General features: G+C 43.3%; 2 protein-coding genes across 4 annotated transcripts in view; one reads left to right on the plus strand and one right to left on the minus strand.

Moving 5' to 3' along the window:
* The window catches only part of SLK (STE20 like kinase), a 51,823-nt gene extending 36,584 nt beyond the window's left edge, over positions 1-15,239 (plus strand). For 2 of the 3 annotated variants that reach the window (XM_052798351.1, XM_052798352.1), the window contains exons 13-19: positions 1,172-1,264; positions 4,591-4,720; positions 4,965-5,089; positions 6,056-6,244; positions 7,403-7,528; positions 9,098-9,211; positions 9,847-15,239. In XM_052798351.1, the coding sequence (XP_052654311.1) occupies positions 1,172-1,264; positions 4,591-4,720; positions 4,965-5,089; positions 6,056-6,244; positions 7,403-7,528; positions 9,098-9,211; positions 9,847-9,993 (924 nt within the window). In that variant the 3' untranslated portion in view covers positions 9,994-15,239. The remainder of the gene's footprint in view (positions 1-1,171; positions 1,265-4,590; positions 4,721-4,964; positions 5,090-6,055; positions 6,245-7,402; positions 7,529-9,097; positions 9,212-9,846) is intronic. The other variant, XM_052798353.1, reaches the window with a different exon arrangement.
* Positions 15,240-16,558: 1,319 nt separating this feature from the next.
* The window catches only part of COL17A1 (collagen type XVII alpha 1 chain), a 42,876-nt gene continuing 31,873 nt past the window's right edge, over positions 16,559-27,561 (minus strand). The window contains exons 41-57 of the mRNA XM_052800021.1: positions 27,421-27,480; positions 26,871-26,897; positions 26,742-26,783; positions 26,514-26,579; positions 26,104-26,151; positions 24,944-25,057; positions 24,531-24,668; positions 23,855-23,938; positions 22,705-22,833; positions 21,578-21,667; positions 20,910-21,023; positions 20,505-20,654; positions 19,282-19,701; positions 18,949-19,089; positions 18,281-18,343; positions 17,976-18,047; positions 16,559-17,778 (exon numbers count right to left, since the gene is read on the minus strand). Of these exons, the coding sequence (XP_052655981.1) occupies positions 17,729-17,778; positions 17,976-18,047; positions 18,281-18,343; positions 18,949-19,089; positions 19,282-19,701; positions 20,505-20,654; positions 20,910-21,023; positions 21,578-21,667; positions 22,705-22,833; positions 23,855-23,938; positions 24,531-24,668; positions 24,944-25,057; positions 26,104-26,151; positions 26,514-26,579; positions 26,742-26,783; positions 26,871-26,897; positions 27,421-27,480 (1,808 nt within the window). The 3' untranslated portion in view covers positions 16,559-17,728. The remainder of the gene's footprint in view (positions 17,779-17,975; positions 18,048-18,280; positions 18,344-18,948; positions 19,090-19,281; positions 19,702-20,504; positions 20,655-20,909; positions 21,024-21,577; positions 21,668-22,704; positions 22,834-23,854; positions 23,939-24,530; positions 24,669-24,943; positions 25,058-26,103; positions 26,152-26,513; positions 26,580-26,741; positions 26,784-26,870; positions 26,898-27,420; positions 27,481-27,561) is intronic.

The raw sequence follows: 27,561 nt of genomic DNA on the forward strand, positions 1-27,561 counted from the left end.
AGTGCATTAAAAAATATAGGTTGTATTCAGTTTGAACCATATGCTCATATGTAAATAACAATTATTCTTCTTTTGCGGTACCTCTTGCATTTTTGAGTCTCTCTCTGTTTACTGGTGATTGGGTCCTACGTGGGAAAGCGGGAAGAATTTTACGTATTGCTCTGAGCTAAAAGCAGTTCTTTCATGGAAACAGGAATAGCATGTGGTGATTTGGACTCTGTTTTCTGATGATGCTTCCACTATTAAACAAACAGGCATTTGGTTTTGGGTGCATAGTTTTGTATTTAAAGCTTAAGAAGGTGATTTACAGTTTGAAGGAAAATGCAGCTAGTACTCTAAAACTACCCATGCTATATTGGAGTGTGCAGTGTTACATTGTTGTAATTTTTTAAAATAAATAAAATGCATCAGCATATTAACAGATTAATAGTCAGTCGATTTAGCCAGGTTATATTTAGAATCTTTCTACTAATCTAGGCTGATTCACCTTGGACTGAAACACGTTCCATTCCAGCATATGTGTTGTGAAAAGTTTCTTGAAAACATGCTTAGTTATTTGTGGGTTTTTCTTTTAAATTCTTCAGGACCAAACACAACCAATTAATATTTTATTTGCTTGTATGATTATTTTAAAGACATAATCTGTGTAGATGTCATTTATGGTTGGAGACACTAATAATGGCATCTTACAAATTCATGTTTGAGACAGTGTCAGAAATAGCTGGTTTTCAGTGGAAGTTATTTTAAACTTCCAACCATTTCTCACAGCTTTACCATGAGGTAGACATACTCTGTAGTCCTTTTGCCATAGTGTTTCAAGAAAATACCACTTTTGCAGGTGGTGCTTTTCTTAACTATTGACTATTCTAGCTGCTGCATGAAAACGCAAGCAAGCAACTGCCATTTCTGAGAGCCCTGGGCAGCATTTGCATGCAAAAAGAGGCTGGCATATACCTCCTCTCTGCACTGCGCTGGCATACATAAAGCATGTATTGTTCCTTCTCTTCTCATTAAGCTCTTTTCACTAAGCTAACATCCGTGCCACTGAAGTAATGCATGCTTCCCAGTACTTTTCTAGTGCTTGACCTGCATGTCCTATGTTCACAGTAATGCTTGCTGTGGAGAAAAAGTGTTCTTTTCGCCACCTTCTGCATGCTTATATACACTGTAGGTTTTATGTGAAGTGGAGAAAGCACCCAAAGAGCTGAGAAAAGAGCTCATGAAACGCAAGAAAGAGGAGCTTGCACAAAGCCAGCATGCTCAGGTAACAACGGCCCCTTCAAGCTACTAAAATACAAAAGGCGGCAGTATTCACACAGCTTGATGATTTCACTTGTTGTTGTTGTTGAGTGAATATGGAACCTAACTCAAACTAACCCTACATACTGCTCTCTTTCTTCAAGTACTCCCGTATCACATCCCATAGAATATACGGTGTAGAAATGTAGGAGCAGAGATTTCCAGATTTGTGCTGTTAAGCGTAATATTTTCTATGCTGTACTGAAAAAGAATGGTATTTTTCTACGGCAAGTTTATTTACAGTGCTTTTATGAGTGGTAAGTACCCCATAGGTCCATCAAATTATAAAGGTTACAGTTAGAAGTAAGTTTTGAGCAACATAAGCGCAGGGGAGGAAAATGTATATGATATGTAAGCATGAGGCATCTTGTTCATAGAAGCAGAACAGAACAGGTAAAATGAAGTTATTTAAATGTCAAAGTGTAGGTGTATGGAAACTTTACAAGACATCATCTATAATTTCACGCCTTCAGACTTGCTGCTTTTATATGACCCAGCTAGAAAGTGGGCTAGTATTTTAGAAAATACTGGCTTTGTGATGGCCACAGCTTGCACAGAGTGAGTTTGCACCACAACAGAGCACGTTTGGATTGAGTAACTTAAAGATTAAATGTTTATGTGAGTGACCTAGAAAATAATAGCAACTTTATTCAATTATGTGTTTAATTCAAAAGGGGATTTTCCAGGATAGATAGAATGTGATTGAGTTGCAGCGCTCTCCCCATACCAAGGATATGTGTCTCTGAACTTTTTAAGGAAACAGTTAAAAACCTAAATTTTCATAGTGTTTGTAGTGAGTTAGTTTTTTTCTTTTGCTGGTTCCAATATGTTGAAGTGGGAGAGGTGAAAGAGACAATTTTAAAGGTGAAATATCCTTACTTGGAATGATAAATACTGGACAAGCTGCAGGTGTTTAGTTTTAGAATATCTAGAACTTCTGTCAGTGACGACTTCTGTGTGATTAGCCTTGACATTTTAAATGTATATTACTAACATACAGCAGATCTCATTTCTTCTTTTTTTTTAAGAACAGAAATATATTTCATTATATTATGACATAGGAAGTACATTGTGTCCCACAGGGCGTTGCTCAGGTTATGATTCAGTCTTTTCAGTTGTCTTCATGTACACTTTTCAACGCACAAATGCAGGATGTAAGTCTTAAAATGCAAAACAACAAAAGTTTTATTTTCCTAATTTTCCAGATGTGTGTTTTCTCTTCTCTTTCTGCTCGTATGTGCTGATCAATGTCACTGCTGTCTCCAAACTAGTTAGCACAAATGTATGTAATTATGCAGTATTCATAGTAAAAAGATCAAAATTACAGTAGTTATTAACTTTGTGCAAGACACTGAAGTTTCACGCAAATGCAATATAATACTGTTCTCTGGTGTTTTTTATTTGTTCAGCACATGTGAGAAACAATGTGTGACTTCTATGCTGTGTGTGCAGTGAAACCATGTATTTTAAAGATATCTGAGTTTATTTTAAGATACTTATTGGGCAGAACCAAGTGGTAACTTTAAAAAAGGTGGACTGTCTTGTACTGTCTGCCTTTTAACCATCCAATATGTTCTTTAGTAAAGTGCGTGACCTTTGTTATATGTGATACTTGAGTAGATGTGGGAAGTGGAAAGGCCAGAGTGTTTTCTGAGTTTCCCTGGTTTATCTTATAGTGCTAGCAATTATAAAACTTCTTAAGATTTACCATGTAGAGAGAGCAGCAAGAATATTATTTAAATGATTGAGTAAAGCTCAAGCGTAATTGCTTTTTGACCATGACTACACTAGAACACAGCTTTCCCCCCACTCCCTCCAAATGAAAAAATTCCTGGCAAATAAAACACCATGTTAATTATGTGTCTGCACCCTCAGAATAATAAACTTGTAGTTTTCTTATCCTTTAAATCTAGAAGGGGAAACAGAACGGTGTTTTTTATCAGTCCATATATTTGATTAGGTATGTCTGACTTAATTTACGGACATGGCCTTCCAGTTCTTTTTGTACCCTCAGGTCTGTCACTGTCGGAACTTTGCACCAACTTACTCCACCTCTGGTTTTCTGTTACCTGTCCAAGTGTAACTCTACTGTCCAGTGGGAGAGATGAAAGCCTCATCTATTAATAACTTTCTGTGAAGATGAAAACCAGGATTCTCCTGGTCATAATAAAAAGTACTTTTAATGAACATTTAATTCCATATGTTGCTGACGAATCTCTTAGCAAGTAGCGTAGGTTCAGTAAAAAAATAAAAATACATAGCTCAGGAGACCCTTCCACTGGTCATCTGTAGCCCAGTACTGTTCTCCTGCATCATCCCATCTCCCTTCCGATAGACCATCTTTAATGTTGCTTTGTTATGTATAACAGCAAATGCTTCAGCTGCCCACCTTGGCCCTGACAGGACACTGCCATCATCCTTTCTTTTGACCTTTATATCATGGTAGAAACGTCTGCTTTAATTTCTTGTTCTTTAAGAGTGTGTTTGCATGCTTGCATGCTTGTAGATGCTTTTTTTTTTTTTTTTTTTTTTGATAGTTGCAAAGAAGAAAGGCAACAGTATGGTCTTGGGGCATGGGAGGGGGATTCTTACTACTGCCTGCTTTTCATGATGTTGTGCAACAGTGATACACCCTGGATAATGGAAAGATGCAGGCGATATGGGGACTGCATCAGGCAGATGACAAATTGCTTTGCGAGGAGTCAGCTCAGCTCTGGGGTGCAAGTTCTGCGGAATGCAGTTCCTGTAAAAGCCATTGGGTGTCTTCATAGCAGAGTCTTGCAGAACTCCCAAACTCAATATCTGCGTTCATGACAAGATAAACCACTTGAGATTGAGAGACAAATCTGAAATCCAACTGTATAAATAAATAGGCTTTAACTAATCATCCAAAGCAAAATAACCATGCGTACTTTTATTTTCTTACATCCATGAATAATTAACCCTTGATATGATGAGATCAACTTCATATTGAGTACTTGTCTTTGCTAGCTTTGAACCTGCAGCTTGTTTTGAGGAGAGACAAGACATGGAATGAATTGCAGATTGCTGGCTAGTTTGTTGCCTTTGGTCTTGTTTCTGAAGGTGTTATTTAAACATTAAATATACTCTTACCTACTTTCTATGTAAAAAATACAAGAGATGCATAATTTTATAGCTGAGGCATGTTAGCTCAAATTTTCATAGATGTATTTGTTTTGTTATATAGCTAATGCTGAGAGAACTGGGAGTTTCATTAAAATGTAATGTGGTTAGAACACAATTTAATTTACTTCTGTTGGTTTTTATCAGGAGCAGGAATTTGTGCAGAAGCAGCAACAAGAACTGGATGCATCTCTGAAGAAAATTATTCAGCAGCAGAAGACAGAACTAGCCACTATTGAACGAGATTGCCTCAACAACAAACAGCAGCTCATGAGAGGTATCCAGCAGCAGACTCTCTTTAAAAACAGACATTTATTTTGTATTTTAATAAAACAATAATCTGTCTTAAATTTATGAAATCAAAGACCTTCATGACTAATCTAGAACTGTAATAAAAACATCTGCTATGGAATAACATTGTTCTTAAAATGCACTTGTAGGCCACATCTAAACATACACTAGCAGGCAGATTAGAAAGTATTGTATTGTACTTTCTGAACCAGCCTTCCTCTTTTTTCCAGCTCGCGAAGCTGCAATCTGGGAGCTAGAAGAGCGACATCTACAAGAGAAACACCAGCTCCTCAAACAGCAACTCAAAGATCAGTACTTCATGCAGAGACACCAGCTGCTTAAGAGGCATGAAAAAGTTAGTATTGACTTTGGCACTTTCTTTCGTGTGTTATAATATCCAGGTTTTTTATCAAGTAGTATTATGATCTCTACAGGTAGCTGTTTGCTTGCACAGGCAAGACCCCCACAGGTATTTTGAAGCTGTGTATGTTCTGTTGAAATAAAAAAATCTTAATAATTTAATAAATTAGTAGTATGTTGAAGTATAAGTGATCATATTTTTCCCTTTTGATTCCTAAAAAAACCCAACCACAACATCAACCTTTTTCTATTAAAATTACCAAATTCTGCTTATACACCAAAACCAGTTGGGGCTTGTATTTAAATAAATCCACTCATTAGTAAATCATCCTGGAATTAAATGAGGAGAATGAACTGGATTAGCTTTTGGGCAAGTAGCTGACAACTGTCTCTTTATAGCTAAATCCTATAAAAGCTCAGAGACAACACTTATTTTCCACAAGGCATTTTGTTTTTTATAGAATACACTAAACAGAATAGTTCAATTTTTGAAAATGTAAACCCAATAGAGAGATATTATAGGATCTCCTTGGTGATTGGAGCATGAGCAGCCTCCACTGAAGGCTTGTTTCTGTATCGTTTGGTTTATCCCCATAATGGCTGTTGCTTTCACCAGCTTTTGCAACAAACTGACCCTTCACAACTGCAGTAGTGGAAGTTCAGTTCCACAAAAGTTTCTCCCTTTCAATAACGTAGACTTTTAAAAATGCAATTCAGGAGTTGAACAGCAACTTGTAAAACTTGTATTCATATTCATTAGAGAATTTCATCTGGGTTGGGCGTGATCCAGAACTCTCTGGAATAAGTGGAAGACCCCCTCCTTCCCATTGGTATCACTAGGGGTGGGACTGGTTTCTGCTGAAAGAAGCTGACTCAAACAGCATGCTTATTGATGAAATGAGATGCAAATATTCTAATGTAATAGTTACTGTGTAACATTTCCATATGGTTAACATTTTAGGAAACAGAACAAATGCAGAGATATAATCAACGCCTTATCGAGGAGTTAAAGAACAAGCAAACTCAGGAGAGAGCGAGACTGCCTAAAATCCAGCGAAGTGAGGCCAAGACTCGAATGGCTATGTTTAAGAAAAGTTTGAGAATCAATTCATTAGCCTCTCCAGACCAAGATCGTGAAAAAATTAAGCAGGTAATTAATAAGAACAGTTTTAATAGTGTAAATGCTTAATGTGATGTAAATGTGAGGATGGGATAGAGTGTACTCTCAGCAAGTTCACAGGTGGTACAAAACTGGGTTGATGCACTGGATGAGGTCAGAGGAAGTCATCCTTCCCCTCTGCACTGGTGAGACTCATCTGGAGCACTGGTTCCACTCTTGGGCTTCCAAATACAAGACAGACATGGATTCAATGGAGCGATTCCTGTGAAGGGCCTTCAAGATGACTGAGGGACTGGTGGGTCTTGTTATAGGAAGAGACACTTGGGATACCTGGGATGCTTCAGCCTGGAGGAGAGAAGGCTCAGGAGGATCTTACCCCTGTGTATAAGTACCCAACTGGAGGGAGTAAACAAGGTGGAGCCAGAGTCTTCTCAGTGGTGCCCAGTGACAGGATGAGAGGCAGTGGGCACAACTGAAATACAGAAAATACAACTTAAACTTAAGAAAATGCTTTTTTAGTGTGAGGATGGTCAGAGACTGGAACAGGTTGCTGAGAGAGGTTCTGGAGATACTCAGAACCCAACTGACCCTGCTTTGAGCAGGGGGGATTGATCTTCACAGGTCCCTTCCAACGTCAACCGTTCTGTGATTCTGTGAAATGTTTTTAAGAATACTTGATTTTTGTGAGCTTTTGAACTAAAACTGTAGGTATTCACTCACTCTTTAAAAGGGAATGTTGTAAAGAGGTTTAGAGGTTTGCTTTCTACTGATGCACAAAAGTTCCAAATCATGGTTTCATATGGTGAGCACTGGAAGGATGAAAAATCTGGAAAATACAGTTTCCTGTAGCTGTATAACACCAACCTTAACTGACACTTGTAACAGCACTGCTGTGTCACTTATCAGGGGGAGATCATTTCAGAGTCTGGAAGTGAAATGTGCTGCCTTTTAAGGAAAACTTAGAGTGCAGACAGAGAAATGGAATGATAGACAAAACTTGTGCGGGCATTCCCTTTGTAAGAATTTTAAAGAAAGAATAAAGAAAATACAGTTATCGTTTAAATCTTTTTAAACCATTCTTTTCAGTTATGCTGTATGTATTCATTCTGTTACATACATTTTTTTGACTTATGTAAACTGTTGTATCTAGAGGCACAATACAAACCATCTTTTTAATTTTAATTTTAGTTTGCTATTCAAGAAGAAAAGAGACAGAAGAATGAGAGACTGGCTCAGCATCAGAAACATGAAAACCAAATGCGAGACCTTCAGTTGCAGTGTGAAGCAAACATCAGAGAACTGCATCAGTTACAGGTTAAAAATAGATGATATTAAATGAATATTCAGTGGGAAGCTCAGGTTAATAACAGATGCAGGCAAAGCAGAAACATCTTTTGCTTCATTTTTACTGATTGGTGTAGTATTTTTTTCAACTTGGCTTTCAAGGGCCTGCAGCATACTGCTTAACCAGATTCATGTAGTTACATCAATTAATGAGAAATCATTTTAAATGCAAGAGGAGCATGAACCAGAAGCAGATGATCACTTCAAGAATATCTGTCAAGTTCCCAGTGCTATTTTCTGTAGGCAACGTTTCCTTTTAACCTGATTTTGCTGAAACGTCTTTAATCAGAATAGAGGTAAGCAACACCAGGCATTACCCACAAGACGTTTGTAGCAATACATGGAATGAGGTGGTTTTTACGAAGTGCAGGCTGCCATTTGTACTTGAGCTTCTGGAAGGTACTTAGAAGGAATTCTCTTCTTGTGATAAGGAACTCTATTTTGTCTCTTCTTGTAGGCATTTTGTAAAAGTTGTTGCTGTATACCAGAGGCCAGATTTCCTTTTCCGTTAAATTGGCTTTTCCCTGTTTCAGGGACACAAGGCAGTTTAAAAGCATTAAATGATCACCTGCTGATAACCTTTGTGTAGAGAAATCTTCCAATGACCAATGAAGCTAGTTCTGCTCACTTTCTTATATCCTGTGAAATAGTCCCTGACTATGCCACTAATGCTCCTAGTAAATCCCCAAGTACCGTGGGAGTCTTGTGAGAGTTTCAGCTCACAAAAAATTGAGCAGATTAGGGCTACTCTGAACTTCGCCGAGAAAAATTGGCCCCTAGCTGCACTCAGGTCTAGCCAAGTGCTTGTCATTTTTGTTCCTGTGGTTTTGTACTCTGCATCAGACCCAGTTGGGGCTGGAACCCTAGAAACAGGAACATGGAGTTTAGAGATTGCCATTGCCAACTGCTCTTAAAAATCAAAGATTTGATGTAGCCAAATACTTAATTTTTTTTTTTCCTTACCATGCTTCAAAAGTCCTCTGAAAGCTAGGCAGATGCATATGTACCTTACTGAGAGGAATGTGAAGCTGATGTGTGGTTTGATTATCCTTTTCCTTTTTATAGGGTGATTCTGAGCCTGCTTCTGCAAGCACATTTCTCTCTAAGCTCTATTTGTTAGTCTCAGCTCCTTGGCACCAAGAGTTGAAATATTTCCAAAAACATGCTTTTTAATGTAATTGATTTTAATAAATTATACAAACTGTCTTTAGAAAGCAAAGCAGAAATGCTGTATGACCTTGAAAAGCATTATTAGGCAGTGAAACACAGTTTCGAGTAACACCGTCAGCTGCTGCCTTAATGATACTCAACAGTATATTTGGATTTACGAGTATTTCTTATCTCAATTGGTTCTGATGGAAGGATCAGCTTTTGATAATGCAGCCTTGTAACATACTTTTATCTCGTAATTATTCACGTCACTATTTACACGGAATAAGCTAATTAAAAAGAATTAGGACAACATATGTTGCTGTACAAATGTTGAGTTGCCTAATCTGAATTAGTTTTACATAAGGATTATCTTTATCTTGTTTTAAGAATGAAAAATGCCATCTACTGGTTGAGCATGAAACTCAGAAGCTAAAAGAGCTAGATGAAGAGCACAGCCAAGAACTGAAGGAATGGAGAGAGAAATTGAGACCAAGAAAAAAGGTAAATCGGAGCAGTTTATGAATTGGAAAATAATCAAGAGTTGGATCTATCAAATACAGACAGTACAAAAAGTATTGCAGAGGAGGAGAATCAAGCTACTGTACAAAACTTCTATAGTTCACTGAATAATTAAAGATGTTAAAAAAAAAAAAAAAGTGCAAAAGCTGAGCAAAGGGCATGCGCAGCAAAAAAGGCTTGTGTCCTACCAGCCTCTTACTGTGTTCTCTCTTGCAGTGCATGTGTGCATAGTGCATATTTGCATATAAAACTTCTTAGCTGGAGGTAAATCTGGTTTTAGGAATATATTTCAGAAATTGGTAGGTTACTACAAAAATTGAGTGCTAAATAACAGATAGAGGGTGGTGGAGGTTGTTCTTGGGTTTTAGATTTTATTTTAAAATGGAAAGTACTAGATTTTCACACAGTTCAGAGAGTATCCTACAGGCAGGTGATGTTCTTAGTTTGCTATGTCTTGGTCGTCTTGCAATTTCATAATTGCTAGGTGGGTTTTTTTTGGTTTTTTTTTTTGTGATGGTGCGTGAAGTTACAATGTTACATCAGACAATATGTCACCAGTATAATAGGTTTCTTGTACTTTGACTTATAATCCTATGACAATCTGATTTTGGTTTTAGACGCTGGAAGAAGAATTTGCCAGAAAACTGCAGGAACAGGAAGTTTTCTTTAAAATGACTGGAGAATCCGAATGCCTTAACCCTTCAACACAAAGCCGGATTTCCAAATTCTATCCAATCCCCAGCCTTCACTCCACTGGGTCATAACTCTGGGAACTGCTGTAGGTTTTTTCATATTTGGAATTCTCCATCCTCATTGTCTAACCTGACTTAATCTGCAGTGTACATCAAAGGACCTAGCGCTTTTTGTTTTCAGTGGAGACAATCAGTGTCATGATCAGTTTCTTAACTTCTCTGAATGGAAGAGAAGAAAAAAAAAAGTGTTGGTGTATAATGGTAATGTTATGTCCTTCAGCTGTTTCAAGAATAAGTGGTTTTTTTATCTCAGTCTCAAAAAGTATGTTATCTATGGTTTTGACTTTAAGCCTAAAATATTAATTATACTCTTTCCGAACACAAAAAAATGGTTTCTCATGTGAACATTTAAACAGTGTAATATTAGTTCTGCTACTGTGTGTTTAAGTGTCTGATTTCTCCACGAGAGAATTCCACAACTGAAACTGCCGTGAGAGGTTTAAAATTTTATAATGTTGAGCAGTGTCTTCATAGCAAGGACTGAAACTAATTACTCAGAACATGCCAATAATCAGAAAAATAAACCCTTAAGTTTAAACACGATTGGCAAACGCAAAAGCCTTTGCAACTTCTTTAAAAAGAAACCTCTGGCATAAATTAAACTGAGCAGATCTCCATGACGTATTTTGTCCATTAGTTCCATAATGAAATGGGGTGCTAGTTTAATTAATACAGTGCCTGAAACACTTAGGTATGCTAGTCCTGGCAACAGGATAGTATTTTGTCATTTAAAAAAACAAAACTCCTGAGCATTGTTGTTACTGTACAAAACAGAAGATTTCTTGCTGCTACTGCCATTTTTGTTGTAAATCCTCACCCTAAAATATTTTGCACTAAAATATGTAAAGGTGAAAGAAATGCTAACTTTAAAATGCACAGTTTATTATTTTTCTTAGCTATTACATGTGGTTAGTTCTACAAATTGAAAAACTGTAGAATGTATTTTTTAGAAAGCGGTGTGCAAAATGCACGTGGTTTCTCTAACTGTACCTGGAATGGGTAGAGCCATTTTTCTGTTCTTACCAAAGCCTGTTCATTTAAACTCCATCGGAAAAGTGGAGGTGGATGGTCATATTTATAAATAACCATGGCTAAAGTCTGATTTGATTAGAAGTGTTAGATTTGATTTTTTTATTTTAGTCATTTTATTTTAGAGAAAGATTTAAGTTAAATATATAGACAAACTACTTTATGAAGCTGGGTTTTTTGCTTTTGTGTTGCCATGTACTAACATAGCCTGTTTTTATTTTTCAAGTTCATAGATGTACAATAAGTTATTTACCTGACTGATCTGCAGTGGAAAAAATCTGAAATGTTTCTCATATAGCCGGTAGGGAAATACAACTGTATTAGGTCACTCTTACTGCACTCTTTTTGGTGGTTAGAGTTTGAGTCATATCAAGACAGTATTATAAGCTGTACTTTGGTATGCTGGAGTTCAGTTTGTAAAATAGTATTTGCTTTCTGTCATTTGAGGCCTGACTTTCTAGTCTCTTTGGGTATCAACTGTAAACATTGCATTAAATGTGCGACTGGTGACCATTACATGATGTTCATTTCATGGGAACAGTATTGATGCATGTGAATGAACTCATAAATTAACATAGGACTTTAATCAGATGTGGTTGAAATCTTGGATGCTGAAATCCTTGGACGTTGAACCGATACCTTCTCAATGAAGACACTTAATTTACAACACAGTAAAAAAAAAAAATTGAAAATGCATGTTTTAATTTAAATTTTGTAACTTTTTGATAGCATAATTACTTTAATAGCTAGCCTTAATTTCCGGCATTTTATTATATAAATGTGTATTGTGTACTGTTGTAAATTCACATACCATATCTCTAGAATGTTATCTGTTGCTGAATGCAAAGTTCTTTAAATTGTTTATTCAGTAGGGTGAAAAATGTCTTTGAAGGCCTTTTACTTTTTAAGCTCCACCATCATAAATTGACTGTTACTAAAATAACATTAAATAATCTTCATCTCTGTATTTAACAGAATTTGTTTGCAATTTCGTATGAAGTAGGCTCCATGCTTTACTCGGGGAGTAGACAGAGCAGGCAGTTTTGCCCTTCTGGATTTTCTCTACCTTCATCCACATTAAATCCTCAGAGGGAAATGTTAATCTTCTCCTTACATTTTTTGGCAGTTTCAGTGATAACTTGCTAATATATATTGGCATACTGTTTACTTCTGTCTAAATCTTTTAAATCTTTTATTTGAAGTTCCTTTTCACACAAGCCCCTGCAATCTGATGTCATTGTACTTGTACGAGTAAGTAACTGACTTCTGTGATGAAGGGAGGGATTGAATGCAGCGATTGAAGCCTTAGCGGGTGCTTGGTCAGGTCTCCAGGTGTGGAGTGCTGTTAAGCAGTTGCAGCCTTGTGAACTGTGCTGAGAATTGATATCGAGCGTGAAAATGTGTTTTTCTGGGGACTAACAGGAACTAGCATGGGTACTTACACATTTAGGCTGATAAAATTGGTTTTAAGTATTGCAGAACATGAAGGAGCTGTACAATATTATATTAATTTCAGAAAATTCAATTCAAATTAATTTAGTCTCACATAGGCCTAGAAGAGATCTCCTGAGATATAAAATCCAATCTCTCTACTATCACATGTCACCTTCCTTTAATAAATGTTAGAAGCTCCATCTCCAGGGTAGTTAGGTGTATTTTCCTTAGCCAAAACGATGTACTTTCTTACTGAGTGTTTGGCAGATCTCATTTTCCCCACATGCCCTTCAAAAGATGACCACAAATCAGTATTTGCTCACCTCTGTGTTTTAGTACATCGTAAATACAGTCCACAGGAAAATGAACAAAGGCAATAAAATGCATGAATCACAGTGCAATACATTGGTTGTCCTCTTGTATTAACAACTGATTCTCACAAAAAACCTGCCTGCAGGCCCACAGCCTCCGACCGATTCAGATCTTGCAACTTGTTCTTCCTGAGCTCTGAAAGCAGATTTCAGCGCCTGCTGGGTCAGCTTTCTTGGCACAGGGGCCTTGAAATACAGGAGCCAGTGGCTCTACTGGCATCCTAAACAGTTACTGGAACTCAGCTATTTGCAGGATCTTGTAGTCCTCTGCTAATGCAATGCTGCCGGTAGCCCAGGGGGATCTTTGGCTAACCAAACCTCAGGTGGTCTTGCTGCCCCTGTTCTTAAGAGGTTCTGCATCGTGAATAAATTCTGTATCTTGCCTGCACGGCTCTGTCTAAGGAGAGGTTACCAGCCGGGGAGGAAACAGGCTGTGTCCAGCCCTTGGCCTCCTGAAGTCCCAGGGGAGCTTCGCTGTTTACTTCGGTGAAGCGGAAATACTCCAGCATTTGTTCCTCTCCGATTCCCATAAAACAAATTTGTTTCTTTTTCCAAGTACTCTGCTCACTCTCCTGAATACTTGAGAAGCATGTAGAGCATGAAAAGATACGATATTGAGGTTGTTATTCTTATGATTGATTAGATAGATCCTGATTTATTAACATCTTTTATAGGAAAACCTTTGATTGAATTGACACCTGAATTCAAATTCAGAGGGGGCAGTACTGCACTGTCCTGACCAGTGGCATTCACTCAAAGTGATTTTTCACATCACTTTTAAAATACTGATATTCATTTTGAGCTGCATCCTTTTTTTCAAACAATATTTTAAGCTAATATCCTCTTAAAATTACATTCACGGGTAGTCAATATCTAATCAATCATGTGGTTAAAAAAATTCTTCTGTCCCAGAGGCTTGTCTCTATTATAACTCCATGCTACTGAAATTTTTTTCTTAATAAATACAAAACGTAGCACCTTAACTAAGAGCCAAGCAAAGCAGTAACGTAATTACTTTCATCACACCACAATGTCCTTATAACAGCAGTATCGTGTAGGAAGTTTAAGCCGATTCTCCACCTGAAACAGTATCTGTCTTGCAAGTATTTCAAGGATACTTTGGTATGGGAAAGATTTGAATAAGGTTTTTTAAATTCAGGCACTTAAATCCACTTTTCAGGTAGCCCGATTATCTGAGCTGCTGTATAGCTGCAGCTCCTATGACCTCAGAAATGCTCATCTTCGCTGAAAACCAGGGAACAGACTAAAATGTGCATATAAGCTCACTGCTAGTTGCTTCCGCTGAGCTACTGCTTTTTGGTTAATCTGCCATGGGGAAGAAGTGGGGCAAGTTTTTGAGGACAGTGACTAATGGTCATTGGAGGGAAGGGCAGGGAGGAGTGTTTGGGATCATCCCTATGTAGATAACTTTCTGCTTTTTATGTTGGCATTTACAATCTGGTCATTTTACTTCAAAATCTGTATTTCTGGATCTCAGAAACTTCCTTGCGTTGATGTGTCCATACACATTTCCTATTCCCAGACTTCTGCCATCTTCACAGCAGATATGAAACAAGGTCAGAGAGAATTACCTTCCTCATTCACAGGCAAGCCAAGGCCTGGATGCCCTGTTGTTTCTCAGTCTTACAAAAGATAAGAACAGATAAAGGGAAGGAGAAAACAAAAGAAACTTTACAGTGTTTCTCTATATTGCTTGCAGAGCTTTTAGTTGTTCTCCATCCCCTTTCTCTTGTCTCAATCCTCATACTTCATTTCTGTAGCTACTTCTGTGCTTCTGGCATTAGGGCAGTCAGTGGTGCCAGAGAAAGAAGACAACCTCTTAAATAAGAACATGCTCAAAACCAGCTCATGGATAAAAACTTATGTGCTTCCACTACACTGAAAGCAGAAGGGAGTGGCTGAGCCCAAAGATGCTTTAATTTACCAAAATTTCTTCTGCAGTTACCAAGCTAGGTGGTAAAGCCTCTTTCTTACTGATTATCAATGCTAAAATAGTGGAAAGAACAGAAACTAGAAAGGGACATGGAGTGAAATCTGTGATGTTGAACTGTCACACCCCTGTTCTCTGTAAGAAAGCCAAGCAGAGCGGTCTTCTGTGGTAAAGCATACACATCTGAGGCATCTCCAACCTCGTGTTGTCCCAGCAGTTTGTTGAATGTTTTGTGTTAACTGCAAACCAAGTTATTTTTGCCTTACAGAAAGCAACCAAAAATCATGAGATGGATGAATACTTGGCTAAGGGTCTCTGTATATACAGCTCATGGAAGTGAACTTGCAGTAGCAGCCATACAACGTGGGGCGGGGGGGGAGTTGTCTTGTTTTTAAAAGTAATTTGATTTCACAGCTTTCTGTAGAATATTGTAATAATTCTGCTGTAAATACAATAAAATCACAGTTTGCTGAGATGGCCTCTGTTTTGCTGATGGAAAACTTGCATGAAATACAAGTGATGTTTGAGTGAATGGGACAATTTGGAGTTTCTAAAATAACTGAGTGTAAAAGGTACTTAACATTGTGCGGTGTGTGGCTCCCTGACTGGAATAGCCCAGGGCAGGAGCGCAGATTTAGCAAAAACCTAAAAGGATGCTGTTTTCAGTGACTGCCCTGCCCTGTCTGTGGGAATTCAGCTTGGGGTTGTAGGAGCTCCAGTTTCTGCCCCTCAGTCCATGGGTCCCCCCTTGTCACAGCCACCCTTCCCACAGGTACAGGCGAAGGAGCGAGGTGCTGCTGTTTGGCAGCAGAGCCCCCCTGAGCAATGGCCCAAGCGCCGCAGGCTGGATTACGGAGCAAATGAGAGGTTGTAGGGCTGCGGTGCCTCAGACTGCTCTCAGCTGCCTAACCCTGCCCTGCGACACAACCTGCAAGCACAGTACAGCAGTCCTGAGTGGTTCAGGGATGGCTTCGGATGTGGAAACACAGCTGCTGTGCTTAAACATGACACCACACGCATTTTGTTGTTGCTTTTAAGAGATAATTAAAAGGAAATGTCTCATCACGGCAGAGCCAGGTGGGGAGTATGAATCACCCAGAAGGACGCAGGCTTTATTGGCAAACACTGGAAGGTGCTGTGCGCTGAAAGCTGACCTGGGTCACGCAGCCCTTTGCTCTAAACTCTCCTAAGCAATAATGTGGGAAGAACACCAAACTTGACATCGCTAACACTGGAAATAAAAATGGACAATGGGTGTTTAAACCTGGACTGAAACCAAGCAATTCAAGCAAGTTGTCTTGCTACGAAAATGAGCCACTGACCTGCTTTGGCCAATACCTGGAACTAAAGTAGCACTTCAGGGCTTGTGTGCATGTGTACACGTGGCCCCAGGAACACCATAAAGCTGTTGTGGTGTCACACATGCGGTGACCAGGCACTGTGCGAGGGGCTGCCAGCTGCCCCCCTGCACTGCTGCACTGAAACACCGGCCTCTGCCAGGCAGTACCTTGCAGCTCAGCCATCACCCAGCCACGAGGCTTCCCCCTACCCCCCAATACTAAAATGCTTCAACTCTGTGAGTACTGCCTCACTGCAAGGGAGAAGATGATGGCTGTGGCATCCTGAGACGATATGCAGAGGCTCTTCTTAATGTGACTGGAAACTGCTGGCATCTGAGAAGCAGCTTAGCATCTGCTCAGGTCACATACCAGTGGCGAGAAACAAAACAGCCACCAAAACCACAAGGTGTGTCTGCCCATGGTCACAGGGAAGCTGGTACTGACTGCCCAGTGTAACACTGATCAGACAAGCTTGGGGTGAAAAACATACTTTAATTGGGCTGCTTACATTAAAAATTATTTTTCCCAATGTTTAAAAAACAGAAAAAAATATAAAAATAACAAATTACGTTTAAAAGTGCTTCGGTTTGGTCCCTGTGCATGTCACGTCTCACTGTGCTAGTATAAACAGGCATTGCACAGCACGTGCCGACCCGCACTCCCTGCCAAGTACTTGCACGCGCTGTACCCTGTTGCTGTCTGAGCCCCTCCACTAACAGTTTGTCCAAGGAGCTGGGCTCGGGAGTGGGGTTAATGCACGTGGCGCACTCAAGCATCGCAAAACTGCCGAGCTGGGAGGGCATCGCTTTCCAAAGCAAGTCACGGGCCAGGGTAATAGTGGGTGCTGACCCCAGGGGTCTGAAAGCTCTACAGTGGGGACTATCAGGCAGACATCAGCACCGCCACGCAGCTGGGTGGGGAAGGCAGAGCCCAGCTATTTCTCCCTGTATCATCTGCTACGCTGCAGCAGCTGGGTATTGGCAGGGCTGGGCTCAGCGTCCCATGCAGGTCACTGTTTGGGGTACCTCAGTGCAGCGTGCCTCCTCCCAGAGACCCTCAAGCCACAGCCCCTCACTCAGTACCACCAGCACCTGCTTCAACAGGTCCTCCTGCTTAGGACCGGCACAGCAGAGCTCGTGGAGAGAAAATCCCAGTGCAGTTAGCAAGCTTAATCCCAGGGTTTCTTACGGGGCCTTTTGTCCTGTGGGCTGAATCCGATTTCTGAAAAATCATGCATTTGGTGGGGGAGGGATTGGTTTCTTTTTTTTCTTTTTGCTAGGTAGTTGGCTAGTTGTTAAAAAAAAAGGTTTCTACATAGCTGGGAGCAATGCAAGAAGGCTGGACTGGATGAGACAGGAAGCCCTTGTCAGCCCAAAGACATATATGCCTGGGAACTCAAGGGTGCTAAGCCGAACATCAGCAACAGGAGCAAATACCCACATTAGGACCATGCTGGACACGTAAAATAGCCATTCAAATCTCAGTGGCGACACTGAACTATCAACTCTAAGTGGTTAGCTGATTGGCAAGGACATTTTAGCATTAAGGCAGTGAAGATTCAGGCTAATTTTCTATAGGCCGCTGGGAATGCTGCCCAGTGCAGAACTGAGGTGCCTCATTCCTTAAACCCCAACACTTCTTCTTTTTCTTCTGCCAACATACACTTGTTCACCTGGGGACAAGCAAATCAAAAGGAGGGTTATTTGAAAAGTTCATGTGGGGTAAAAAAGACAAAAAAAGACCCAAACCAAGCAAAAAATGGGGCCGTGTGGGTTTTCCAGCAGTTCACAGAGATGGGCTGGTGTCCAGGTAATCCTTCACTCCCCGCCAGGCAAACCCTGCTCTCCTGGGAATGGCAGATGTTCATACCTTTCTCTCCTTTCTCTCCTTTTGGTCCCCTGTGCCCCTGGCGTCCTGGTGGGCCCATTGGTCCAGGGTCACCTGAAGGAATGAGAAGACCAAGTTTGCTCTTGAGCATGACTGGCCCATGAACAGGGACAGGCCAGGGTAAGGAAGACCGAGTTAGGATGATGGTTGGGCTGAGATCCTGAAGGTGCCACCTCCACTGTGGGGAGGATGTGACCTTGAGCCGCCCTGTGCCAGCTATCTCTGTGGACACAGAGCTGCTTCCTGGGCGTTAGAGGGCTTGAGAGGGAAAGGATGGTAAGGCTTACCTTTGGGTCCAGGATAACCCCTCTCCCCCTTTTCACCGGGTGGCCCCTGGATGGTACCATATGCTGGAGAGGGAAATGAAGGAGAGGATGAATGAGTGGGACAAACCACTTACAAAGAGCTCTGTGCTCACTTAGAGAAGCAGAGTCACACTGGAAGGACATTCCTCTAGGTTAGATGGGATTAGACGGACTGAGAGCAAGTTTTTAAAAAATGGTTTTGGTCACAACAAAGCCCCAGGGGCAGGCTGTGATGTCATTTCACCAGCACTGCTCTGCCACTCTCTCTGGGTGTCCTGGCTGTCACCAGGGCTGCAGCTGGCCCATGGTCAGGGAGGGGAATTTGAGACCAGAGCGAGCAGCTGTCTCATGTTGCGCTACATGTGCCAGCCCAGCCATGTTAAAATGGGCCACAGGGATTGCAAGCGCAGTGGCCTTCAGGGTTTGGGATGAGTTGCCTACAAGTAGAGGGAAAACCAGGTGTCCTTCCTAATGACAAGACTGCACCTCCCGAGCAAGGGGGGAAGGGGATGGAAAGACTATCTGCCTCCAGCTTTCTATCTTGACTGTATTTTTGCAGCACACAAAGGTGAAAAGATCACTAGGTCTACGAGACGTTGGAGACATCTCATATGTATGAGCCAGAAACACCAAGTCAATATGTCACTTACTTCTAAAGAAGTCCATGAGGTCCTCAGTGACATTGCCATAGGCTGCAAAGACCCTGCTGATGCCAGGGGGACCAGGAGGGCCTGGGGGACCCGCAGGTCCCTGTGCAGTGTACGACATCAGGTCCTGGAGAATACCTCGGCCTGAGGAATTAAAGATGTCATTTGAAAGGAGCTCTGGGAGACCTGTGGCTGGATGCTGAGGCAGGAAGGTGTAAGGGAGAGCTGCAGGCAGCAGGAAGGGTGAGGGAAGTGAACAGCATGACAGCAGGCACAGGGGGTTAGGAGTTGTGGGCTGGGAGAGGGAGGGTCAGGACAAGCAGGCATTCCACTCACTCTGTAGGCTCTCCGACACACGGAGTGCCAGCTCATTGTAATCCAGGGAACCAGTGAAGGTGTTGCTGTAGGATCCGCTTGAACCTGCTGATCTCCTGTGTGATTCATCCTCTGTCAGCAACCCAGCAAAAGACCCATCACTGCCCATGGAGGTATCATAAGAGCCATCACTGCCTATTGAGGCACTGTAAGATGACATGCTGCTAACGGAGCTACCATATGAGCTGCCTGTGCCCAGTGAACCTCCATGGGATCCCTCAGCACCAAGGGATCCTCCATGCAACCGCTCGGAAGTCCGTAACCCTTGGTAAGATGAAGACATAGACCCAGCCACCAAGCCACTATCTCCTTTGGGTCCTGGTGGTCCCCGTGGCCCAGGGGGGCCAGGCGGCCCTGAGATGTAGCTTCGAACTTCATCACCTGCAAAATACAAGAGGGGGGACTTCACCAGGGTACCTGGGCCCCCCAGGCTTGGCAGAGGTCCTGTGCTACCCCTGAATGAAGACTGGAGTGTGAAATTCTGTCCCACCAATCATTGCAGTAACCCTCTTCCAGTGCCACTTCTCAGGCAGCAGGCACGTATGTCAACCTTGATCTCTACAGATGGCACGACACCCTCCTCCTTCCCATCTCTCCCACAGTTTTGGGTGCCCAGTCTTGGAAACATGTCCAACGATTTTGCAGAAGGGTGTGCTCCTCTCAGGCCAGTTTCAGCACCTCTGCCAGAACAGCCATTCTGTCACCAGTCTCCCAAAAGTGAGGGGATCCCCATATTTCTGTAAGACTGCCCTGGATGACTTGCTAGCATGAGAGCTCAGACCAATGTTGCTTCAGAGCTGGCCCAGTGCTGCCCTCCAACCCCTGCATCATCCATTGCTCTGTAGGCAGGTGTTTGTCAAAGAAAATGCTTTTCCCATGGCAAAACTCTGCAGGTGACCTTACTAGGGACTCGCTGTTCAGTACAGGCCAATTCTAACTGCCCAGCACCTGTTCCTTTTGGCTCACAACATGGACTTTTGCCTTGCAGTCGGACTGAGAGGAGACAAGCCTATGGGGTGCAGTGTAGTCCTGTGTAGACCTGGCTGTAGAGGTAAGGTGTTGCTGCAGCCCCAAGTCAGGGAAGGCTCCTACAGGACTACCTCAGCTGTGGCAGAGCCAGCAGCCTACACAAGGCAAAATATGGCTCGGGGTGTGTGCAGGGAGGATGGATGGCATCCCCTTACTCTTCAGGTACTGGATCAGCTCGCTCCTGAACTCGTCACTGTGGGTGATGTCAGCATAGGACAGGAGACCGGTTCCTGAGAAGCCTGGTGGTCCTGGAGGGCCAGGAGGGCCAGGTGGGCCCTGGACTCCAGAGAGGGAGTATCCCACACCTTGAGAGAGAGGAAGAATTATTTTCCAACAGTGGGAGCACAAGGAAATCACACATGTCTGGGGATGTTGAAAGTTTAAAGGCTCCAACCCCAAATTCCACCCCTTTAAAAAAAAATTCTCGTCAACATCAGCTGTAAAGTGACCTTGTTCTCAGTGGGCAGTCATGCCCCTGGTAAGCTACATCTCAGCCTCAGTCCCCACAGCACCTACAAACAGAATCTCCCTGCCAGCTGTGAGAAACACAAATGCTTTACTTTGTAGGTAAGCAGAGACGTCCTCCAGAGAGGTGCCTGGTGATCCAGGGATCCCTGGAGGTCCTTGGGGCCCCGCAGGACCAGGGGGCCCAACAAGACCACTGAATTCAGAGTCTGTAAGACACAAGGGAAGAAAAGGAGTCACACAAACCACCGCAACCCCGATGAACCTTCCCTGACAATACAGGTAATGCCAGCTACAGCCAAGTATAAGGTGCTTTTTTTCTCCCCAGCACCTTCTGGTGCAGTCTTCCTGGTGTACCTCACTTCCCTGTGTGTAGATGTCACATTGGGAAGTCAGGAGATCCCAAAGAGGGTAGAAGTCCCTATTTTTTAAATATTCTTTTAAAAAGTGGCATAAGAAATTCCTTTATGCTGCAGAGTTTGGAGCCGACAAAGGGCTCCTCCATCCCCTTCCCCAAGACAGCACTGTGCTGCTACTGCTCTCCACAGGAGCACGGTGATCTGTCTGCAGCCCCTCGCAGTCTGTGCAGGTCCTGGCAGAGCTCAGGAGGCCTGCAGTGCTGCTAAGGCAGAGGGACCATCAGAGTCTCACAGAGGGTTATATGTTGTGGTGGGCAAAAGGGGAAATTCTGTACTAAGCCTGTAAAAAAAGATCCTGGGGGTGCGTAGGGACCTATGGCAGGGGAGTAAAGAAATTGGCTTACTTCGCAGGTATGCTGTCAGGTCACTGTAAGATATACCAGGAGTCCCTGGAGGCCCAGGTGGTCCAGGGAGCCCAATGCTCATCCCAGAACCTGCAAAATCAAACAGATCCAAGAGTAGCACATTATCAAAACAGGCTGCTACAGTGTGAGCAGACAGGCTGCAGGGCTTGCTCACAGGCAACGCAGGAGGGACTCCTGCAGGGTGGAGTGTTCGCATCAGCAGATTGTGCTGGGAACCAGGGCTCAAGCCTTGTTCCGGACTTGGAGTTAAAGCTTGCCCCATTAATCCAAACACAAGGACACCTACAGACAGGCAGGCATCAGGCCTCTATTCTTGGCAAAAGCTTTGCACACCTCATGAACCCCTGAAGTGGCAGGGGGCACCACAGGACATGCAGCTCAGCTGTGACCCACTGGCTGATGCATGTGCTGCTCTCTCTGTGTCTGCCTATCTGCAAGCTGCTCTGGTGCAAAACTTTGCACCTTTGTGATTTGCCTTAATGAAATATCCTTGCTAATAAAATGCAGCTGGCCTGCTTGAGCTGTTGGGGTGTTGTGCTTTTAAGGAGGCTGTGCTTTTAAGGAGATAGTTGCAGGTACCAGGACTAGGCATTTCAGCACTGCTGTTGGGGATGCTCCAGTCCTCTCTGTCTGACAGTTCTTACATGCCATATCACCCCTTTACAGATGGGAAAATGAAGCAGAAAAGTAGAATTTGTTTCAACTAACTTTAAACTTCTAAGAGTTTTGTTGCCTGAGCTGCCTTGACACAAAGAGGGCAGGGATCAACTCTTCCACAGAGAGATATATCCTGGCCACAGAGCCAGTGAGAAAAGGGTTATAAAGGCACTTGAAGGTGTTGATGGGACTTCTAAGATGGCTAAAATGAAATTACGTTCCTAAGCTCAGTTTTTAGCAAAGCAAGAACTCATTAATGGAGTCTGTGGATAGTATCTTAGCTACAGGGTATCTTTGTTCTCTTCCAAGTCTCTTGCAATTCCTGTGAGGAGGTCTCTGTACGTAGGGATTCACACAGTTGACACTGGAAGAATTTTCACTGACAGTATGAGCTTTCTGCTCAGCTCCCAAAGGAACAGAGGAAAATGCACACTAATAAAGACCATTACTTGTCACGTAGCTAATAAACCGTCTGGTCAGCTCATCATAATCCAGTGACAGAGACATGCCATCTCCCCCTGGTCCAGGAGGTCCCGGTGGGCCCTGAGGTCCAATTAGATACTGACGAATTTCTTCTCCTGGAAATGAAAAATGCATCTTTTAAGGCTGTCCAGCTGCTGCAAAGACACAAGGTGTGAGGAGTTCCCAGCCTGTGAGCTGAGCTCCCACCACTGAGACCATCAAAATCTATGGATGCAAAGATCCTTTCCCCACTCTCCTCCTTTTCTGAGTGTGAACTGCCCTGTGTATGGTGTCAGAAACATTTGTGACAGGGCGGGGAACCTCCTATAATCCAGGGTTTGAGGAGGTTGAGAATTTGGATTGCTAAAGGGACCTCCTTGTGCTCTGTTTCTTCAGGACACCCTGGACAACATCTTGGGTAAAGGCAATAAAAAGTGGCTCAGCTGGGAAAGGCCATGCTGAGTTCTGTGGCATTTCAGCAGCCATTTGTCTGTTTGGAACGTGGAATCTGATTGACTCCCCACTGGATCACACAGGAGGAGCACAGTGTTGGCCAGCATCATCAATACCTTCAGGCACAGCAAAATGACATCCTGGTGATTTATCTATTAGCCCACAGTAACAGTGTGTGTAGAAAACAATACAGAGCGGGGTATCCTCCCCACCTTAAGAACAAAGACATAGCAAGGTGGGCAAGAAGGAATGGGGGGAACCCTAAGAGAGGGGGGGAGCCGGAAAATAGAAGCCCAAGGTTTAGTGGGAGATTGGGGGAAATTGTGGGGAATTCCTGAAAAGGAGGGACATAGGCAGATGCCACCTAGAGAGCCAAGGAGGGGAATGGAGGGGAGAGTGGGAAACTGCAGAGTTACAACAGTGGGTATGAAAAGCAAACAGGTAAGAAAGTATAGCTTCTGGAAAGCTTGCAAACTCTTCAGTACAAGACACATAAATCTGTCTCCAAAGGACTTGGAAGGAGTCATCGCAGGTTGCTCAGCAGCACCTATGGCAGCACTTTGCCCTCCGAAGCAGCTGCTGGTAACTCCAGTTGGAGACAGGAGAGTGGAAGGGAAGGCAGATCTCCAGGCTGCTGGGATGCTTTATCCCCCAACCCCCATGTTTCCCTTGAGGGTCACTTACTCTGCAGCATGTCCAGAAGTTCTTGGTACAAAATGGATGTAGTTGATACCGAACTGGCAAGTGACTGATAGCCATCTGAAGAGCCTGTGGGAACGAAAAGGTTTTACATCAGGCAGGATGAGACAGAAGTTGAAGAGGGGTTAGGCAGGGTCAAAGGAAAGCTGAATGAATCCAGTTTAACTGGTTGAATGGTCTTCCTGTGCCCCCAGCCATGAATCAGTTGCTGTCTCACACATCCTGGTGTCTCCACAGCTGTGTGGCCTGTGCTCTTCTGACTGAGATTTCAGGCTACTTTCAAAAGCTCAGGGAATTTTATCTACTTTAGGAGGGCCCCAAGCATATAAGCCAGCCCCAGAATACTTGAGACCACATATACCAAATAAAGCCACCTCTGCTTGGATCTTGGGGGCATTACAGGGTCTAACAGCTAATGTTTAGTGTGAGACTTGTTTAAACAGCAGCAATTGTTAGTTAATCTAACCATTAAAATGGGACAAGGCTCAGAGACCACCTCAGCTCTGTGGAGTTCTGCGCCAAGACTGCAGAAGATGAATAACTGGCTTGGGGTGCTGCTATTTAAAGACTGTTGTTTCTCCTCTGGTTCTCACCTCCTAGGTGTTGCACAAGCTCAGCCGAGAGCATGACTCAGTACAGAGCTTACCAACATGGTGCTTACTTGTCATATAGCTCATAACACGGGTAGCCAGCTCCGCATAATCCAAGTTCATCCCGTCTGCAGTGGTGATGATTCCAGGTGGGCCTGGAGGGCCTGGGGGGCCTTGGGCACCAGTCAAATAATGCCTTACGTTGTCACCTAGGTAGGAAGCCCAAGATATGCCCACATCACTAGCAGGAAGACAATGGCCGTATGCACAATTACTGGACCCTCTTCCCCTGGCAAAAAGCAGGCCAACAGAAGGACAGTTCTGCAGAGGCCACAGTGGGCAAGGGCACTTCACAGTATTCAATAGAAATAAGGCCAGAGCAGTAGGGCTGCTTTTTCTAAAGGGAGAGTGACAAGGGGCTCAGGGAGCAAAAGAGAGATCGGCATGCATCTGATGACCCATGGCAAAATCTCATTATACTCACTCTTTAGGTAGTCAGTGACATACTGCTGAATCTCTTGAGATGAACTTCCACCTGGGCCAGGAGGACCCGGTGGCCCAGGAGGTCCTGGGGGTCCCTGAATTTGTCTGGATCCACCTACAGAAAGCATTGTAAGGAGGAGGAGTGGCATGGTTGCATTAGACCAAGCGATGCTGAAGTGTGCTTGCATTGAGCCTTTCCCACAGGTCTGGAAAAAGCTTTGGGAATGGACTATGGAGGGGTTCCCCCTTCATCTCTAAACACAGTCTAAGCATGGGCTATTAGGCAGTATAATGTCTGCAATTAATTCAGCATCTTATAATTCAGCCTATGCAGCTCTGCAGGGCCGAGTCCAGAGATGTCCCTGGCTTCGTACTGGTCAGTTTGTGCACCAGAGTGCAATGCTGTGCAGAAATATAGGTGGAGATCCATAAAGCACTCAGGCTCATTAGGCTAACCTTACTGCCCTGCTGCTCCCAAGCCCAGCCAGCCCGGGCAGTACCAGCTCAAGAACCTCCTCACTCATCTCCATTGCAAGATACAGGTGGGCCCTGTGTGACTCCTGTCACCATGGTGTCGCGTGACACCTTATGCTCTTTAAGGTGTCTGTCTTCCCAGCACCCTGAGGTAGTATTCCTAGGACACAATGTGGAGAAGCAGAGGGCTTGTTCACATGGAGAGGCACTTAAGTTAATCCATATGCAGTTTTTGTGAAACTGCATTAATATCCTGCATACAGAGATGCTCTTACTCAGAATGAAAGCAGCTTAATTCACATGAATCCACCTGAGGCTAGGTAAGTACTAAGTACAAAGAACAAAGGGCACTTTTGTTCTGATCAGTAGTTTTTCCACTAGAGGGTTCAATGCAGCTTCCCTAATCCCTTGTGGAACACGGTTAGCCAACTTAGAATCCCTTTCTTTCATGGCCTATGAGGACAAATTCTGGCTCAAAGGATTCCCAGTAATCTGGAAACAGAAAACTTGCAATTCTTAAATTGTCTGATTTAATGCAGGCTGTGCAAAAAGAGGTTTTGAACACAAATCCCATCAGCATTAGGTTGGCACCCACATTTGTAAAACCCAAAGGAGGTTTTTCAAAGTCTCCACCAGGATGCGAGCATTTCTTGATACTATCAGAGCAATGATGGTCTGGCCTCTTACCTCGAGATGCTCCTGGGATGCCAGGAGCGCCTGGGACACCTGCATCACCTGGAAACCAGAGTGAGGGAGACAGACAATTGTAATGAGTGTCACTGCATGTTGCATAACTTGGTCATGTAAAACAGTTGAGCTACATGTTGTCAGAGAAGCAACTACCCAGCCCTTGTAATGACTATCTTGAATTAGCAGCTTGTTGGGGAAGAGCAGAAAGAAGAGGCCACGGCAGCTTTCCTGAGTCTTCTGTGACCTGCCTGGGTACCTTGTACTCAGAGCAATTCTATTGCCATGGTCCTGCTCTGCCTGAAAAGGCAGGGTGGGCACAGCTGTAGTTCCCAAAGGACCTTTAGTCTCAACCACTCTTGGCTGTGTGAGGCCACCAGCAAAGAAAGAAAGAAGATTTTTAACTTCACCTTTGGGCCCAGGTGGGCCTGGCGGGCCTGGAACTCCTGGAGGTCCCTGCATGGTGACTCTGTCACCTGCCAATTGCAGAAGAAGAGTCAGAGATTCACAGGAATAAAGTGTGTGGACAAAATCCTGGCTCCACTAGAACTAAGCTAGAATCAATAGAGCAGGATTTTGCCCTCTGGCTTCAGCCTAGGGACAATGAATTCAAAGGAGGAAAGGGGGCACAGACTGACCATGGGAGGGGAATGCTGAAAGGCCAGGCTCACCGGGTTCTCCTGCATGGGACACAGAAATGGAGGAGCAGTCATAGACGCAGGCAACCTACCCTGTACCCTACTGATATCTCCTGGAAGCTTCCTTACCCGTGAATCCTCGTGGACCTCGCTCGCCTGTGAACAGGGAAGCAGAGGAACAGTGTTAGCATTTGCTTTGTTGTGATCTGCAACATCCCAGCCCACACTGCAGAATATTATCATAGCCTTCAACATACAGGGCAGAAATCGGTAAAGGGAGTAGGTCCCATGTTCTACTGCCAGCTCAGAGCTGAGCTACACTTCACAGGGCCACCTGCTTGCACTGACTTAGCCAAGACTGCATTCTGCAAAAAGACTGTTCCCCTTTAATGGCAAATCTGAAGCTCTGAATGCTGCTGAGTCTAATAGGCTTGCAAAGTTGGGATCTGAATACGGCGATTGCCTTGACACCAGTACTGGAGGCTAATAAATTTCTCCGACAAAGATTGACTTGTTTTATGGCAGCAGACAGGAGTCCTATTTAGTGACCACTGTGCTAGCTTTCTTACAGCCACAGAAAGGCAGGACACTTTCTGCTTCCAAGCCCTTCCTTCCTTCTTTTCAGTCTGACGTGTTGAGATCCATCTAATATCTTGGTGAGGCAGCAAAATATACCCACCTTGGTCTCCCTTCGGGCCTGGTGGGCCTGGTGGACCTGGTGGGCCTGTGAGGAATGTTTCTGTAATTAAAACAAAAAGGTTTCTTAATGACATCCAACAGAACATGACACAAGTTTCCTCTGGCTCCACCTGCTCCTAGC

Source organism: Harpia harpyja, chromosome 10 (assembly GCF_026419915.1).
Source record: "Harpia harpyja isolate bHarHar1 chromosome 10, bHarHar1 primary haplotype, whole genome shotgun sequence".
Classification (NCBI taxonomy): Eukaryota; Metazoa; Chordata; class Aves; order Accipitriformes; family Accipitridae; genus Harpia; species Harpia harpyja.